The sequence below is a fragment of the Chamaea fasciata genome, unplaced genomic scaffold, assembly GCF_029207755.1.
Source record: "Chamaea fasciata isolate MVZ Bird 193981 ecotype frontalis unplaced genomic scaffold, bChaFas1.0.hap1 SCAF_6, whole genome shotgun sequence".
NCBI classification, from domain to species: domain Eukaryota; kingdom Metazoa; phylum Chordata; class Aves; order Passeriformes; family Sylviidae; genus Chamaea; species Chamaea fasciata.
This window is the reverse complement of record NW_027094091.1, coordinates 46,588,248-46,606,848: the sequence shown is the minus strand read 5'-3', so window position 1 is coordinate 46,606,848 and position 18,601 is coordinate 46,588,248. Positions and strand designations below refer to the sequence as shown.

At 37.0% G+C, this 18,601-nt stretch overlaps 1 protein-coding gene across 1 annotated transcript in view; it reads right to left on the bottom strand.

Moving 5' to 3' along the window:
- Positions 1-18,601, bottom strand: part of COL25A1 (collagen type XXV alpha 1 chain) — a 298,968-nt gene that overhangs the window by 128,788 nt on the left and 151,579 nt on the right. Inside the window, exons 3-4 of the mRNA XM_066186248.1 lie at positions 17,678-17,722; positions 15,571-15,578 (exon numbers count right to left, since the gene is read on the bottom strand). Of these exons, the coding sequence (XP_066042345.1) occupies positions 15,571-15,578; positions 17,678-17,722 (53 nt within the window). The remainder of the gene's footprint in view (positions 1-15,570; positions 15,579-17,677; positions 17,723-18,601) is intronic.

Below are 18,601 nucleotides of genomic sequence, written 5' to 3'. Positions count from 1 at the left end.
GCAGGTGCCTGAAAATTTCTCATGTCAACATACACACAACTGGAGATTCAGGAGAAAGCACAAATCAGCTTCAGAGCAGCTTTATGAGCTGCATGCCAGCTACTGTCAGACTGAGCTTAAAAATACCTATGTGGAGGGAAAAAACTAAAAAAAGATCTGTCTCAAGCTGCAGGTTTGCACATCAATCCCAACTAAGCTCTGGTGAGGTGAAAGATGACACACTGCCTTTTCAAAACACTTATTCCAGTTTTAGGTTGATAAAAGTCAAAAAAACCTACCACTGTCAGGTTTCCTCATCATGATACTATTAAAATGATGAATTTCTTTCTTCCTTTAAATAATGTATTTCTTTCTTTTTCTCCCCTTTGTTTAGTTACAGGTTTATCAAGGCTGACTTTATTAGATTTGATACAGTATTCCCAGGAAGAATATATAATTCCTAGCAAGTCTGATGAAAGTTCTTTTTAGTGAAGTTTTGCTTTAGAGCTTATGTGAACAATGAGCACAGTTAAGATCATCAACAAGCTAAATCTCTTCTACTGATGAAACATTATTTCTTCTTTTTCAATGAAAATGATTACTGTTAGGATAATAGGATAACAACAGCACAGTTACAGAAGTCACTTTCTCGATGTCTGGGAGAAGAAAAGTGTACTAAATCAGCTGCAACAAAGTCTCTCTGGCCAGCAGTCAGGATATTACTGAAAAAAACCCCCAACCAACCAAAACCAAATAATGAAGATTGTTTGGGCAGAAGAAAAATTCACTGTAAAAAGAAGAGATTAAAAGAGTACAAGAAAGACGATCTGAGCCTCTCTAAAACCCCTTTACTAAAAATAAAAAAAATAAAAAAATAAAAAAAATTACTGACAACGACAAATGAAGCACTACAAGGATCTTTCAAAAAAGTCAATTTCAGAGTTTCCTGAATTCTTCCCTCAAAGAGTTTGTATCAATTACTACCTGAGATACAAACTTCAGCTAGATGGATCATCACCTGGAGATTGCAAAGTGTAACTGTGTTCTGACGTAGAGATGTAGAGGTTTAAATGAAGTGGGTTTCTTTAAAAACAAAATTGACAGTGCTGTTAGGCTGCTTGATTTTCTTGACCAGAAACTTATGCATCCTATCTTAACTACCTGAGACTTGATCACATTCAGTCTTCAGAAGCATCTCGTTTTTCTTGGACTCATTCAAAACACTGGTGCACAATGAATCATTCAAGATCTGAACTAGAATCCCTCCCGAAAACACCTCACTGATTTCATTCTCATGGAAAGGCTTTCGAAATTCCTTGATACAATTATCCTGTAATCCCAGCTATCTCCTACTTGTTTTCAAGCCATGTACCCACTCTCTAAAAAATTCCTACAAGATCACCTTTATCAAACCAACAAGTTTCTCAAAGCAGACTGTGGAAACACAGAAGAGTCCTGGAAGCCAGATCCTGATAAAATCTGGAGAGTGATGAATTGCAGCACCATGATTAAGGCTTCATCAGCCAGAAAATTTACACCATGCCTACATTAGGTTCTATATATTGAGACTTCAGTTCCTGAACATAAAAGTAATCAGAAGTTATTCAAATATATATTTTAATCCACCTGTCTAGTGCAGTGCCTTTAGTGCAGAGAAATATGGAGCTTTCACATGTAAAGCAATAAGCCAATGTTAATCGTTATCTGCTGAGCAAAAGTGGCAGCTAACACCTATTTTGCTGATCTTGTGACAAAAAAGAAAATGCTTGCATTTTTCCATACTTTTTTAGTTACTTTGAACTTAAAGAAACAAATAGAAATGTGTCCTGAAGCTATGAATTTCATGAAGTGTCTCTAGTGTCCATATTAATCTAAATTAGATCATAAAAATTATCCACAACGGAATAAGATGGGAAAAGAGTAACAGTTTTAAATATTCCAAAGTAAACCAGAAGTGCCAGGTACCATTTCTGAACCTTTTTCTTGGACCAACATCACTCTACGTTGCAAGACTCTCAGCTGAGCGCCCTATGTGCAGTCTGAATACTCTTAATACCTCCTTTGCAATTATAAGATGGACTGGTTATGTCTAGAAGTAAGCAATTTAAGGAAGAAAATATTGTTCAGAGTTTGGCTATTCAGGGAGTGGCTGAACTACAAAAAAGCTCTGCATATGGTAACAATGAGGGAGTACAAAGGGATCTGCGCAAGAAAAATTATAGTCACAGCTTTACAAAAGCATGTTTCACAGCTGAAAAATAATTGCCAAGATACTTTTTATTTTTTATAGTTTATGCAGGAGATCTGAAAGGCAGTTTCTTGTGGTGCAGATGCATTTTTTTGACTATCTCAGCACTATGGCTGCTCTTGCTGCTGAAATTCATATATAAAAGAACGATGACAAAGAACTGGACAGATCCAAGTTGGAAGGAACTTTCTCTTCTCAAAGACTGTGGATGGACACATCTGTTTATCATGTATATGTTGCAAATCTGTATTAAAAAAAGGGCCCTGCACGACTGTGAATCCCAAACTATGGACTACCTCTGCTGTCTTCATACATCAGACTAGCAAGAAGATTATTTCCAGACAGTTTTCCTCCTTGTAGCCTATGCCTCTTACCAGTACCTACTACATTTGCACAGTCATAGCTGTATGACAAATTACTGCAGAGGGAAACTACTGTTGACCCCAGAAAGAGTAAGAGCAACATAGTTCAAGTTATGGTAAAGAATGGAGTCAAAATGCTTCACCCATCCATAATCCATTGAAACAGTCTAGTGAAGTTTTGCAGAACTACGTGTTTCTGTAAAAATACTCAGTTATGCTACTGAATTCCAGCATAGCTTAACAAGTACTTGAACATGGAAAGCATTCACACAGACCAGAGAGAAAACTCCTACATTCTACCTAAAACTTCACTTTTCACCCAAAGAAATTTAAACTCCTGTATCTGTAAATAGAAAGCACATGGCTAATTAATCAATGCCAACATCACTGGGTGATTATTTTTGATGTGGTTGGTGCCATGTTGATGAGAAAACAATAAACTGTGAAAAATGTCGCTTCTCAAAAATTAGCTGGCTAGCATTCAGTAGGAGAGAGATTGTTGTAACAGCTGTGGCATGATGACTTTGATGAATTAGATTTTTGCTCTTCTGGAATAATTCTGAAGAATGTGCCTCCTCACACCACCATGGAAGCAAATCCATTTGCTCACTGAGAACCTGTTAAAGAACAGTCTTTCTTATTACCTGTGTTTTGACAGATTTACAGAATGTTAAAAAAAAATAAAATCCATTTCACTTCTCTCAGTCATCCTGTTTTTTGGCTTCTATAAATCTTTTCTTTTTAGGGGGAGTAAGGTCTATTAAGGAAAAAAAAATAATACAGTGGGTACCTAATACAGTATCATATGGACAAAACCTTCAGAGACCAATTTTTTCACCTTGCTTCAGTGGAAACATCAGCTTTTGAAGACTGACAAACTCAGAAGCAGGAACATAAAACAATTTCTGCTCCATTAGGTTAAAAGAATCCTACCATCATGCTCCTTTTATCTGCCTATAGAGGCAAATATTTTGAATGTGTCTCCCAGGGAATTAAGAAAAAACACAGCTGCCATAGAGATGCTTCTCAGTTGCAATGAAGAAAATTGACTGGAGTGGATACATCTCCATAAGAGAGAACAGTTACAACAAAGGGTTTAAAACAGAACAAAACTAAGAACCAAGGTACTGAAAAATTTAAGAAAAAACACGCCAAAGATAAAACCCCAATCTCTATTGTGAGGTTGAAGAAAGCTTTGTTTGAAGAATTCCAGAGTGAGGGAAAAAAAGCTCGTGCAGATACACTACATTAAAATTTAAACTGCAAAGCAGGTGCTTTCAGCTATGGGAGCAATATGAGGTCAAATACTGGAACATAAAATTCTGTACATGCAAGTCCATTCAGATAATTCTGGCACGCACCTATGAGATTTAAAAGGCACAAATATGCATGCAGCTAATGTAAAGACACTCCAATTGTTCTAAGCAAATTACAGCCTAAATAATTTGTTAATGATTGGTGCTGTATACAATTATGCCACTTCTAAAATGACTTGGAATCAGTAAATTCTCAAAAAGCATAAAGCATGGTGGAAAAAACCACAGGAAGCACACTTACAAGGATTATTTCAGTCACAGAAAGAAAGTAGAATTCAGGGATGCAATACAACTTTTTTCACTCTTTCTTCCTGAAACAATTCCCTTTATATTTTTTAATGATGCACCACCTGTTCTATTTCCCCCATTTAACAAGGAAAGAGGGATGTAGCAATGAAAAGAATTTTTATTTCAAGAAAAGATTATGTCTGGTTCTTGAAAAAAGAAATTTCACACAAATCACCATCAGTTTCCATAAGGAACTTCCATTACTGTGACTTTGAAAACAAAATCATTAAGCCTGTGAAGTGCTCAGACAGGCATACAGCAGCTTCATTTCCAAGTCTGTGCTTTTATTAGATATATTAACTGGGCAGCTGTATAGTACTTCACTTACCATCTTAATACCCTGTGCCATCAATCTAAGACCTCAGTCCTAATGGCCTGTCACACAAAACACTCAACTACTTTGATTCTAAATTCCCTTTAAACTCCAACTACAGCTTCACTGCACAAAGAGAAATCTTTCTTCCTTCCTTGACAAGTGCTGTACAGAACAAGCAAATTCAACCAAGAAAACATTTAACCAAGGAAGAAAAAGTCACTGAAATCTGACTTACAAACAAACTTGGGCTACCCCCCAGCCGAGAAAACTCGAAAATCCAAGTATGTTATACCTGTGCTTTTCTGAGCCATACTCCAGAAAATCATGCACTCCTCTTGGCTATTTCCTAGTTTCAGTCAAATTATGCAAGCTGAATTGAAGTCCACCAGAGCTGAACAGGTGAATCCAAAGGCAGAATACAGTTCAGTGTTAACAACTTAAAATCTCCAAGCACTTACCAAACTCACTAGTTCTTTTAATCTCAAACTGTCTAGACTGTTCTTTTACATTTTGTGGATCTACATGTGAATACCACCAAATAAAATTTTTTCATTACTTTCTTCTGACATAACTGGTTTTCAAGATTATGAAAGGATTTTGGCAGAAGCTGGTGACAGCATAAAGAAAAAAAAAGTAAGTGGTTCTTTGCATTTCCATCTAGGGAGAAAAAATTTGGATGTGATGGCAATACCAGATTACACTTAACATATCTTAAGGGCAGAGACCTAACATTCAGAGTGGATTAGAAAAAATCAGGATAATTGATCCACACAGCTGGAAGTGGAAATGTTGAGGTAATTTTCTCTCTGGAGACTGGCTAATCAGTCAGAGAACCTGAATGAAAACCACAGGCCTGACTAGTGCCTTTTTCCTATTAAAAAAAGGAAGCTACAGTTGCATTTTTTCAATGACTGGAAATGCAGATACTACATTATGCACAACAAAAGTTACTGACCTGGTGTATGCTACTCTTGGCTCTTTTGGAGTACTTTCTTTCAATGTCCTCTCTGATCCATGGAAAACTATACCATCATTAATACCACCCTGTGAAACTAACTGGAAGTGGAAAACTAAGATCATTCCCATTGCTGGAATCCACAACCTCAGTGTACACACTAATACTACTGAACTAAAATATGAAATTGAATGTAAGCTTAAGTCCAGTATAGTGACACCACTCCTGTTTCACAAAAACCTGTATACTGAGAAGCAGAAGAATCTATCCTTAAAACTTGGCTTACCTTAGTTGCGATTGATCTAAAAAATGAAGAACTGTTACATGTAAATAGTGTAACTTTTGAAAACTTTCAAGTTTTTGCTAGGATTATTCACTTGGCAGAATTTTAGCCTTCCAACAGCATTTTGTTTTCATTAGAATATCATGCTGCAGAAAGAAACTGATTTCTACATCAAACTCATGAGTGCTCATGTACATGATGGTTTCTCATGAGTCAAAGCAAAGAATTAAAATTCCTCTCATTTACACTGGGAGTAGCCACCATAAAAATGTACAAAATAATCCAGAATGAATTTTTAACTCGATAGTTCTCCGTTAGATTATCAGTACTCTGTACATCTCAATACTAGCAAAAGTAATAAATGCTAACTGCTTTCTGTAAAGCCAAACTGGGCAGGCAGGGAGAGGGAACCAACAAAATAAAAACAACAAGAAATAATCTCAAAACCATTTTCTCAGGGTGATTTATGATCTGTATCCTACACAGTCACGGAAAAACCTTCCAGCTGAGATTCCACACTGCTTGTATATATCTTTCCTTCCAGACAACCATGTTTGCATCCAGAAATGTCTTTAACTAATCTTGATTTCAATATGCATAGCTAGAAAGGTAAAAAAAATGCAAGTAAGAACAGTCCAAGAAACAGCCTAGAATTTTCCCTGTGGTTCAAGAGGCAAAGTTACACACTAAATGTGCCCATCGCAAGATCCCCATAATGGAGGAAAAAGTACTTAAAGGCTTTAATCTACCAGCTAACTCCTAGCCTTGAAAAAGGAATCCAAAACCATAGAGCTGAGAACCCTATTAAACTTGACAAACACCCCCAAACAATTTTTGTGTGATTACTAAATGATGCTAACCAGTGTGGGACCCAGTACAGGTGTATCAGAGAATGATTTGATTCCCAGTAGGGAAGCAGTTCCTCACTCAGCTTTGTAAAGAAGAGCCAGGTGACTGCCTGCTCCAGATGTTCCTCTCCTCCTACCGCCTCTCTCTTAAATGGAATCTGAACACTGACTTCAGGGGGAAGCAGAAGTGCTTCAAGGAAACACTTCCCTCTGCACTTTCTTGAAATCATAGAATCCAACCACCTAGTCTTGTAATTCAGGAACAAGTTTCTACAACGAAATTTTACACCCCTTGACCTCTGCTAGGATTAACAGTGCACTTAAACTCCCACATAGGATTAGTCACCTGGGAGTTGTATGGGTAGCAATACAGTTTTACACATCATTCAAAGTATCATAAATCAAAATTAAAAATCTAGCATGAAAGAAAATCTCAGAATCATCTGTCCAACCCCCCATCCAGGGAAGGAACTGATGACTTAAGAATTCTTAAAGGGCAGCTTAGGATTTTCCTTCACATTTGTGACAGATACAACCTGAAATACAGCATCATTTAGGTTGGAAAAGACCTTTAAGATCATCAAGCCTAACCATTTAGTAATTGAATGCAGGATTTCTACTGTAATTGATTTAACCCTGTCTTTGAATTTCCAAGTTTCTTGTGAGAAAGTGATGGTTCAGACAAATTCCAAGAGGCACTTTTAACCACCACTGGTTAATTAATCACTCTACATCCACATGCTGTCAAACACAAATGGAAAAATGATAGATAGAATTAAAAATCTTTTGGAACACAAAATTTTGCTCCAAGGTAGCTTATTTCATAAATAAAGCTTGTTCCGTTACACCACAGAGCTATATTGTGCAGTGGGAGGAAATGACTGGAAAATTTCAAGTGGCAGGCCTGACAAAAAGCAAGTATGAATGCTCTTAGGTACAGTTCAAGCATTAATTAAGCCTATCAAAGCATAAATGTGAAGATGTTAACCACAGCCTTCTGCACGGCACCTGCTAAACTGCCAAGCAGAACTCAGTGGAGTAGCCCAGAGAGACTAGAAATGTATGTATGCTGTCCAAAAAATGACAAACCAACTTAATTCCTTTCTCTACCTACACATGCTCGATTATGAAAGAGAAGAGGGCAATTTCTGAGTCTGCAGAGGAAAGTACTGAAAAAATACATTTAATTCTTAAATTACCTCTACCCCCTATCTATCTACCATCAGCTGTAAATCTTTATTTATCTGATAGATATATAGGTTTGTGTCATTTTGAATTGACGTCAGCTGTGAACCAAAACTGTACTGACTCACACTAGCCTTCAGTATCCTAACTCACTTTTTCATCACACACTGACATCTAGATAGTCACATGCAGAGATGTGGATCTTATAATACCAGAGTCCGTGCACCTGAGATGGAAATTGCCAATTCAAAGAGGGTCTTGGTGGATCCAGCATATGGCAACAATTGTCTGTGTTACTAATCATTCACTGAGGTTATTTATTATAATGTTGTCTTATTTTTCTATTAATTTTCTACATCTCTGTTTGTAATGCTATGTATAAAATGGACTCAAATAATTTAGAAAGTTTAATGTGTTTAAACCAGGACACGTTATGTAGGCAGGCATTTACTGCAGCAAAAATCATTTTCTTAAATCGCCATGTGGACTTTCTCCTTTAGCTTATCTATGGCAATTTATTTTTATAATTTTCACTGAAGAAATGGGTAGAGATAAATTTTTATATTGCTGGCTTTTGCAGATGAGGCAGTTGTTCCTTCCCTATCAGTCACAGAAAAGGAATAGCTTGGGGCTCTCCTCCAGGGAGCTGCAGAAATAAACACTGCCTGCTCTTATTTATGCAGTCAGCATTACACAAATGTAACGAATGAGAGGATTCAGCCCACAGTTCATTCAAAATGGCAACTGCCTCATAAGCGGCTAATAAATGTGTTCTGATGTGTAGTTTTGTTCCTGTGACACAGAATTAATAGCAACTAATTTTAAGAGGTCTCAAAATTTTCTGCTAGAATCATCTTTTATAATTATCTTCAATCACTGTGAAAATATTGGCATACAAAAAAATTAAACTCATGAATTGCAATACATTTTATTTATAGAACCAAAGGTCTTAAAAACCCATTATTGTATGAATGTGACTGATGTGATTACAAAGGCCACAGTTAGTACTCAGCCATGGAGATTTAGAAATTCTCCCACAATTTGTAGGAAGAACTGGACGTTGATTTGCTGAATATTATCAGTATGTCCTCAGCTATAGAATGTTTACAAAAAATACCACATTTTTACAACCTTCCTCTGGTTCTGACACAGAAATTCTACAAAGTTAACCTGCATGGCAGCCAGTTTAACACTGCACTTGTTTAACCTAAAGCATCTACTTGGGAACAGTGCTGAGGTTTGTTAAGGATACTGTTATTGTATATGGCTCCAAGCAGAAAAATCTGTAAACCAAGGTGGATAGTTGACCACTTGTATCTCTTTCCACTCCCTGCGAACAAGCAACGAGTCTGAGGCAAATAGATCAACCAAAACCCTCATCTCTCTTAAGTCAATCACCTCTGTTGTGACGGAATACAAAGATAAAGCATATAAACTGAGAAAACACATACTAAAATCACAGTACAAAGAAGCTGTTGAGACTCCATATGTTTTGAATTTTCTGTTCATTAAAAAGGAAAAAAAAAAATTAAAACCTGAAATACTTATCAGTGTTTCACTACCAAACCTGAAATTTATTGCAAAAGTTTTGCTGCCAAATGCCTAAGAGTTACACTGGGCAAACGCCAAAAAAAAAAAAAAAAAGCTGGTCTGTGAAGACACCTGTTGAGAAAGAAAAAAACTGCTGTAAAGTGGGAAATTTCTATAGGATCATCAAGCCAAATCCTCAGGGTAAGGTCAGGAATTGAGGTAGCTGCTCCTTGAGCTTAGACATTTATATTTTTGCATGATTCTGAAAAGAGGAGATGTAACTAGCTACTAGAAATACAACAACTGTTGCAAAAATGCTTAACAATGCCATAGGCTATGTTTAATCACAGATGAAAAACACACAATCTTTGCTCATTTCTTCTCTTCTGATTATTCCAATTCTATTTGTTTTACAGCAACTGAGTTGCCATTTTATCTGAGGCTGAAAAACTTGCTCTTGGATGAGATTAATTTTATATCCAGGGACAGTGCTACTTATTACACATTTGCCTAGGCAGCCCCAATCTCTGACTGGAGACACAGAAGAAAACAAAGTACGAAGCACCAACAAAGACAAAGCAACACAGCAGGATTAAAACAAAGCCTTTCACTAATTTCTCACAAGCCTTTCACACATTTCCCAACCAGGCCTATTTCCTTCAACTCAAATGCCCTACCTGGAATTCTCTTTGCCTTCTGTGATACAGGAACAGAAAACGAGGTGAGGAAAAATCAGAGACTTATAAAAGCAACCAGAAATTCCTTACAAATCAGGATTACAGCTTTTCTCATGGTATATTGGGACAACTTTTTATGGGTGCAAAAATCAGAAGTGTGATGACAAAGACATTTTGTAATCTACAAGGAATCATTTCAGGCTAAAGAATAGTTTAAATTCTCTGCCTGCAGTCCTAATCTTTTCCCCTTTGTTATCTTGAAGCAAGTCTTTTGAGAGCTAGGAAAAATTTAAATTAATTGACAGGTGAAATTTCAAAGACCTACATTTCACGTTTTATCAAGTGATGGTATTTGACACTTACAGAAGAATAATCTCTAATTTAGACACTTCTTTTTCTTCAAGAGAGGAATCTGCCTGAATTTCTTGAAGATGAAACAAGGATGTTAGAAGAAATGGGACTTAATACTAGGCACATGGTCACCTGGAGCAGCCATGACCCTCCATGGCTCCTGAAAATCTTGTAAACGCATAAAGGGCTCTGCAGACTGACTGTCATGAAGAGACGAAGGACAAATTCCACCACTTCTCTCCTTATGAAGAAATGATCTGGGTATGTTTCCATATTCTGAAACTCAATTCTGAAGAAGTGAAGCTTTACCACCACACACGTGGCAACTTCCAGTATGGTTTACTTGGATGTTGAGCTTGATCTGTACCCCATCTTGGGAAAAGTGGTAGGGAAAAAAATTATTTGCTTCAATTTTTCAATGGAAAACAGTAAAAATCTGCTACCCATTTAACCTACAGAGGTTTACAAAACCCTATAGCTTGTATATTTGGCCTCCTCACTGCATTCACAAGAGAATATTTTTTTTTTTTAGTGGCTGGGTAGTTTGCGGGTAGAGGTTTGGGGTGGGTTTTCTTTAGGGGGGTGCATGTGTGTACTTTTTTCAAAGTTCTAGCATTCTTTCTGAATGACATTGTCATACAAAATGCCTGCAAAACTGCCTGTCACCTCATTCTCCAATTCATGTTTGTGTACTCTTTTCCTTCTTTTCTTCGAGCACACGTGATAGTCTATTTCAATTTTAAACTCAAGCTGAAAGAGTCACAACTCTGATTTGGTCACTGTCAGTTATAGAAAGCTTGTTACAAGAAAGAAAAAGAGCTGTACACCAGTGTAAACTTCTCTAGGATTCCTGGTGACTTAAATAATAACCAGTTAATCGTGGTTTTATAAACCCCTTAATAACTGTGTTACCCATTAGCAGTAAACCCCACTTATTTTATTGATTTTTGATGCTGTATCTTCCTGGGGACTTAGATTTCTCACTGTAATTCCTTTCACTGTTGTAACTATTCTTAAAGTATCTTTGAAAACTAGGAATGAACACAGGTAAAGAAAACTTAAGCCTTGGAGAAAACAGCCACTTGCTTTTGCGAGAGAGCCACACGAGGTTTAGGTTATATGTGGCAGATACACCACACTTTCCTCACAGAATATCCCATAAAATCCAATACAGATTTAAGCAAAAAGCCTTCTACAGTAGACTCTAGAGAAATAACTTAGAACACTAATAGCCTTCTCATACACCTCTACAGGGCTGTAAAAGTACTTTCAAAGGACACGGCACTTGCAGTTACATATTTCCCATTCAAAGCAGGAGGGTATGACTGTAACTGAAAAGACTGAAACATTCAGCCACCTGATAACTTTCAGGAAGCAAAGCCAAATTTCATTCCCAGTCATTTTCAAGCAGGAAGAAGCAACACTCATTTAAGAGCTAAGCACTACTGACAGCTCACATCACACACAAGGAGAAATGCACTCAGACTAAGTTTGCCCATAACAACACCCATTAGACCCAGCAATTTCAATACCATGGCTCTGAAGTACCTTCATTGTTTTCAGATCCCAGAACAAATCTATTCAAGAAAACAAACTTGTACTCACCTACACAGATTAATCACTCTAAGAGAAACTGGAATGTGCACTCAGAAACCTGATAATGGTTTTAGTACATCCAAGCAGGTTTCTTGACACAGATGACAAGTTCCTCACCAGCTGACTTCCAACTACTTGTAATTGTAAAGATGGACACTGGATAGTGATCCATTGGTGACACCACTCTGCAATTACAGAACCTGCCCAGGTAAAAGCATTGAAATAGGCTGCATCAAATTAAGTGTTTCCAGCAGGTTAAGGGAGGCAATTCTCCCTCTCTGCCCCACTCCTGTGAGACCCCATCTGGAGTACCGTGTCCACCTCTGGGGCCTACAGTGTAAGGAAACACATGGACCTCTTGGAAAAAGTCCAGAGGACCACTGACATGATGAGAGGGATGGAGCAGCTTTTCTCTGCAGACAGGCTGAGAAAATTGGGGTTGTTCAGCAAAGGCTCCAGAAAGATTTTACTGCAGCCTTTCAATACTGAAAGGGGCCCTGTAAAAAAGCTGTGAACAAATATCCTTTTTCTTACCAAGGCCTGTAGTGACAGAACAAGGGGTAATGACTATTAACTAAAAGAAAGTTTATCTTGGATATAAGAAAGAATTTTTAAATTATGGGAGTGGTGAAATACTGGAACAGATTGTCCAGAGAAGCTATGGATGACTCATCCCTATAAGTGTTCTCAATCTCTCTTAGTGTTCAAGGCCAGGCTGGATGGGGCTTTGATCAACCTGGTCTAGTGGAAGGTGGCCCTGCCCATGGCAGACAGACTGGAACTAAATGATCCAATCTTTTTCTTTCTCACCCAAACCATTTTGAGAGTGATTCTACAAAATTCTCCTCTAATTGCAGGTGTTCAAGGTATATTATTTATATTTTATCAATGGAAACATTTTTAAAATTCACTGAAAAGTATCTTTTGTCTGAAAAACATAGGCAAATCAGTCTGGGGGGGCCCTTTAAGCTACACTATCAAGTGCTATAAATAAGATCATTACTATACTCCAACACTCACTATGTTGTGCACATATATTATCTCATTTAGTCATTTGGTTTCTAATACCCATGTGACAGCAGGCATATACTTCTTTCAATGAATGGGACACTGCAGACAGTTTGATGACTGCTAGAAAGAAATGTATTATTAATAGATTTTAGAAAGATGCATTATTTCATATATTTTTTCAGGCAATAAATCCTAAAGATATGAATGAAACCAACAGAAAGATGAATTGTATCCATTATCAAAAATTACTCTGTGATAGCCACTGCAGACAATTGCCAGGACCGCTGTCATAACACTTTACTTTGCTCAAAATACATTGAACAACGCAGTCAAGTGAAACAGGAGAGAATTACAAGAAAGGACTCAGAGGCTCACACTACAGCTTTCTAATATGGAAAATTGAGATGCAGTATCCTAATAAGTTTTTAAATTAATTAATTATGAATTTTGTATTCAAGAATGAAGAAACTCAATACAAAATATGTACAACATCAAACAATCAGTGCATCTCATTAATGCATTGTAAATGGTCTGGTCCTTTTCAGAATCTTGTCGCAGGCTTTTTATTTTGCTTTGTTTTTAAAGGAAAATTCTACATTTCCTAGGCATCTGAGAAACCAAGAAAAAGGGGTCCTTTTGACAGTAATAAAGAGAAACCAAAATATACCAACAGGATTTTAGAGTAATCATAAATTGCTGTCATAAATATATGATGAGTTACCGGGTAGCCATTTCGCCCTGGTAGACCCTGGTTGAATGAGATGAAATGGTACGACACATTAACAACACAGTCATGACGTATGACACAACAAACATGCAGAGTACATCATCAGGAAATTATAATTTGTGTATTCCTTGATTTTTTTTTGCATGTGATTATATTTCAAACCAGAAAATATGAGATAGGTACTAACTACATAGTGAAGAAATGAGGCTTTGGCAATGGAAATTACATGTCTCACTTATATAAATGCTCTGATTAAAAAGCTACAGGCTACTCCTGATGCCTAGTGAAATTCTGTTTTTTATGAAGAGAATGATCCATGTAACTTGACAGGCAATATGTAGTTAATAATAATAATAAAAGTTCGAGTGCTTAGGCAGTAAAGTATTAGATTCCACTAGAATATAGGTGGCAAAGAAGAAATCTGAGATTGCTGTAAAAGTTCACAAAAAAATTCAAAATCTCCAGCCTCTGACTGCTATTACATGTGCCACTCAGTAGTCATGTACAAGGAAAATAAACAGAGCACTGTGGCAGCTTTTGAAATTACAACTTACACCTAATTCCATCCAATTTCATGTGGGATATACAAATATTTGATATTTTAAATGAAAACTATTACCACAGTCTCCCAAGTGAAAACAATACTTAAGTTCACAACAGTAGCCCCTAGCCAGTGTCTGTGTAAATACAGAAATGAATTAGGAAGAAAAACTACACTTTTTAATGTCTTGTAACAACCTAAACCATTGCTGCCTGCCAGCAAGATGAAATCTTGCAGGTTTCAAGTATGAAACTTAGAATTTAAAGTTAGATACTTCTTGAAATTATTCAGTTTTGGAACCTATTTCAGGTTTGTGCTAATACTGCCAAAATTATGACTTATTTAAGGGGGGGGGGGGGGGGTTGTTTGTGTTTTTTAATGTACCTATACTGAAACAGTGGGGAGCTGAAGTCAAAGATATTCTTAATGAGGCATATAGTGAACTCTTGCCACATTGCTTTGGTACAGGAAAACACCTTGTAACATGATTTATGTTTATTCTCTGCGTTTAATAGGAGGACTGCAAAAGAAATTGGGGAAAACAATGTTTCTCTCAAATAAACAGCACCTTTATGCATTAAGCCTGGCTTTTAATTGATGGGTTTGTTAAATGAATTTGTCACAATTAATTCGTCACTATGAATTGCTGAGCACATGGTCAAAGTCTTAGAACAATAAGTAATATCATAACAATAATATGCAGCTTACAGTAAAATCTTTAGGTCACAACAGGAATTCAGCATATTAATTAAATATTCTTTAACATGCAAGTAGCATAGAATAGACAGAGGATAGGGTCTTGAAAATACTGTGGAAATATTGCACAGTATATATTACTGTGCAATTAAAGAATAAAAAAATATAGAAGTCTTTGAATTGTAAAAGAAATACTGTTTTAACAGTCACACTCCTACACCAAATGATGCACATGGATGGCTGGACTGTATGCCTCCAAAACCAGGGAGATTGTACCCCACAGCTTTGTGATAAATGCAGAGGAAGTTACTACCCAGCGAAAGTGGCCAGATCTGGGCTTAAGACAGGATACTCACAGGTTTTTATACTTCAGTAAAGTATCTGTTATGAAGTCACAGGCAAAATGAACATAACATACTTACATGGAATTATGAATCCAAATGGCAATCTGGAGCGCTGAACATAAAGCTTTATTGGTTTAGAGACTTTTTTCTTAACGAACTTTTTGATTAAATTATTCAGCTCCAAGATACTGTGTATGTATAAATATCAAAATTCCCTCTTGAGTATACATGATCATTTTATCACGCTGATAACTTAACAGGATCTAACAGATTTCTCCCTGATTCTGGAAGAACCAACAATGTATCACTGTACTTACAGGAGGTCCTGTGGGGTGGGGGAGAGGGGGAAAAAGGGTAAAAAAAGAGAAAAAAGAACACGTAAGCTTATGAAGTTACTGAAGAAAGACACACACAGTCAAGCACAAGGCCTTGGGATTGTCAGTGAGCAGCACTGGTAATACAGGTAACACATTTTCCCACTTAAGTAATCTTGTGCTTTGGTAGTGCTCTGAAACTTATAAATATGACTACAGCCTAAAAGCATGCACTTACCTTAACAAATCTTCAATTACAGTCATGCAATCTTATGAAAATTGCTTCTCCATTCATTTCCATGCAATTTCATGCCAGTCCAAAAATACCAGCTATGGACTACAATTCGTTTTGTCAGGCTCCACATAAAGCAAATATAACCACATCACCAGTTTCAGTTAACCACACAGCGAGCATTTGATCAGAGCTTGGCCACAGACTTGCACAAAGTACCCTTGGCATTTCACCTGGGCATCTAGTCAAGAATACGTGTTACCAGCATCTTCCAGACTCCCAACTTTGCCTCTGAGGGGAGGTTTCAGTGGCCACCTGACAGTGCTGAACTTTCTTTTCATCGCCTTTCTCTCTCAAGGCACACATATTAAATGCTCCCCATTAAAATGTCACACCTTGTGAAGTGATATTTGCACATTTTTTCAATTATTCAGACCTCAAAGACTTTTGTGTAGCAGTTCTTGGAAACATTATCAAAGGGCCACAAATCAAATCTACTATTTCAGTGTTATTAAGTTAAGCAGCTGCAGCTCCCAAATCAATGACATTTCATTAAGCTTTTATGCCTCTAATTTCTGAATAAAGTGAAAAAACTCTCTGCAAAAAGAGTATAAAACAGCAGCAGCTGTACTTTGAGATTGCTTTTAATATTGACAGCCTTTTCGTTTTAACAATGCAACTTTTATTGTCCAACAACTAAGGTAATTTCTTTATTCTGGCAAACATTCTTAAACAGCATTATAAGGTGCAGGTCTGTTTCTAAATGAGAGGTCCATTTCCTTTATTAATAGTTTACCATGTGTTTATTTGAGATGTAAAATAAATCAATGAGCATCCCACAAAGTAATTTCCAGGATCATTTGTAACTCAATCTTCAACCACAGAATTTCCCTCTGTATCACAGCCTTTTTCTCTGAAGTAAATACCAAGACAACACTGAATGGAAACACGAGGGTGATTTGCATCAACTTTTCGCAGGGCTCAGTTTTAGTTTTATGATCCAGGAAGATATGGAAATAGTTTTTAAGAGCCAGATAAATGATCAATTACATAGATAAGAAAGGCTACAGAAGATTTACAGAAATAAAGTTGATTGGAAGACTTTCCTAGCTGGCAGATTAGACAAGACAGCCAAGGAGAATAGAAATACTCATTCTCTACTGCACACCCTCCAGAAAGTTCACCTTGATGAAAAACACAATCCTGTAAGGTAATTGCTTCAGTTCCTGTGAATGTCAACAGCAAGAGGTGCTCAGCATCTCACATCTTTGCCTCAAATGAAATTTCAAGCTACACAGCACCAGCAGGTTTCTATCAACAGCAACCTCCCTGGTACAGGGTAACGAACCAACGAATGTTTTTCTTACTTCTGTTAGAAGTTAACTGCTCACTTTTATAAATCAACTTCTCTCATACAGAGTAGTCTACTTATCACATTATGTCCCTGATTATCAACATTCTTGACATAAGGAATTTTATTTCCTTCTTTATTTCCTTATAAAATTGTTCTCTGCATACCACAGGGGCCTGATTTAAAACTGACATAGTATTTATTTCAACTACTGATTTATATGTAGTTGTTCTGACTTGTGCACAGGTGAGAACACCCCTAGAGGGTTTGACAGTTACAGATGCGTTACCAAAGGCACCACACTGAGCATTATGAAGTATGCCTACAAATTAAGGATGCCCAAGACTAGAGAAATATCTGGAAGGTCACCAGATACATGCCAAGGGTCACAACATTTTACCAGAGAAGTTTCAGATTTTTTTTCAGAGCACACATGCAATACAACTAAAAATCAAGGCATGCTGGGTATGCACCCTCACAAAAACAGACATCAAATGACAACAGATCTTATGAAATTGGAAACTTACCAGTCTCTCCTCTTCTTCCCCGCTTACCTCTTTTCCCTGGAGGACCTAAAAAGAAGATGGTGGACTGTAACTTTTCCCCTTGAAATTACACTTACAGTATGTCTTGTTTGGATGTAAGGGCATTGGGCTGATGTACTACATGAAGTTCAGAGACTTTGGTTGAGCAAGGGTAAAAGACAACCCGAATAAGATTTAGGAAGTTTGTGGTAAATTTGACAGCTATGGTGCCCACTATAGGCTCCCTGAAAAAAGGCTGGGAGAAACTTGAAAGGTCTTCCAGTTCATCCTTCTTTTTCAAGGAAAAGTTAACCACATCTAAATTTTTACTGCAACTTCTGCAGCCTTCCCCCCCCGCCCAGTATTTCACTGTTCTGACAAGTGGAACATTTTTCTTTATGTCCAACTCGTTGCACTGAAGCCCATCAATTCTTGTGCTTTCTGCCATGAACCCCATAGAAGAAACTGTTCCTTTTCTTCTCTCAAAAAAGTCTTTGTATTCCTCAGAATTGCTGCACCATTCCTTCAATTATCCTAAACCAAATATACTGTGAAACACTAAGTTTTATTCAATTATTCAATTATTCAATTTTATTCAATTATTCCTGTATTAATCAAAAAGATTAGTATTTATTTGTAAGAGTAAATCCTCTGGAATTTGCTTTCAGCCTCTATTTGAAAACATGCAAGAGATGAAGAATCATCAACTGGCTTGCCATCCCCCAAACATTTAACAACAATATATGTGTTGCCAGACCCATAAAACTGGAGTGCTTTGCCTCCAGTTTATATTTGTCTATTTGTCAGTCAACACAATGGCTTAGTCGCTGTATGCTTTTTGCTTAGAAAGCCTTCTCATTGTCCTTTCTCCACAAATATTTACATAATACAACCAGCATCTGCTGTCACCTCTGAATAAATTTTTTA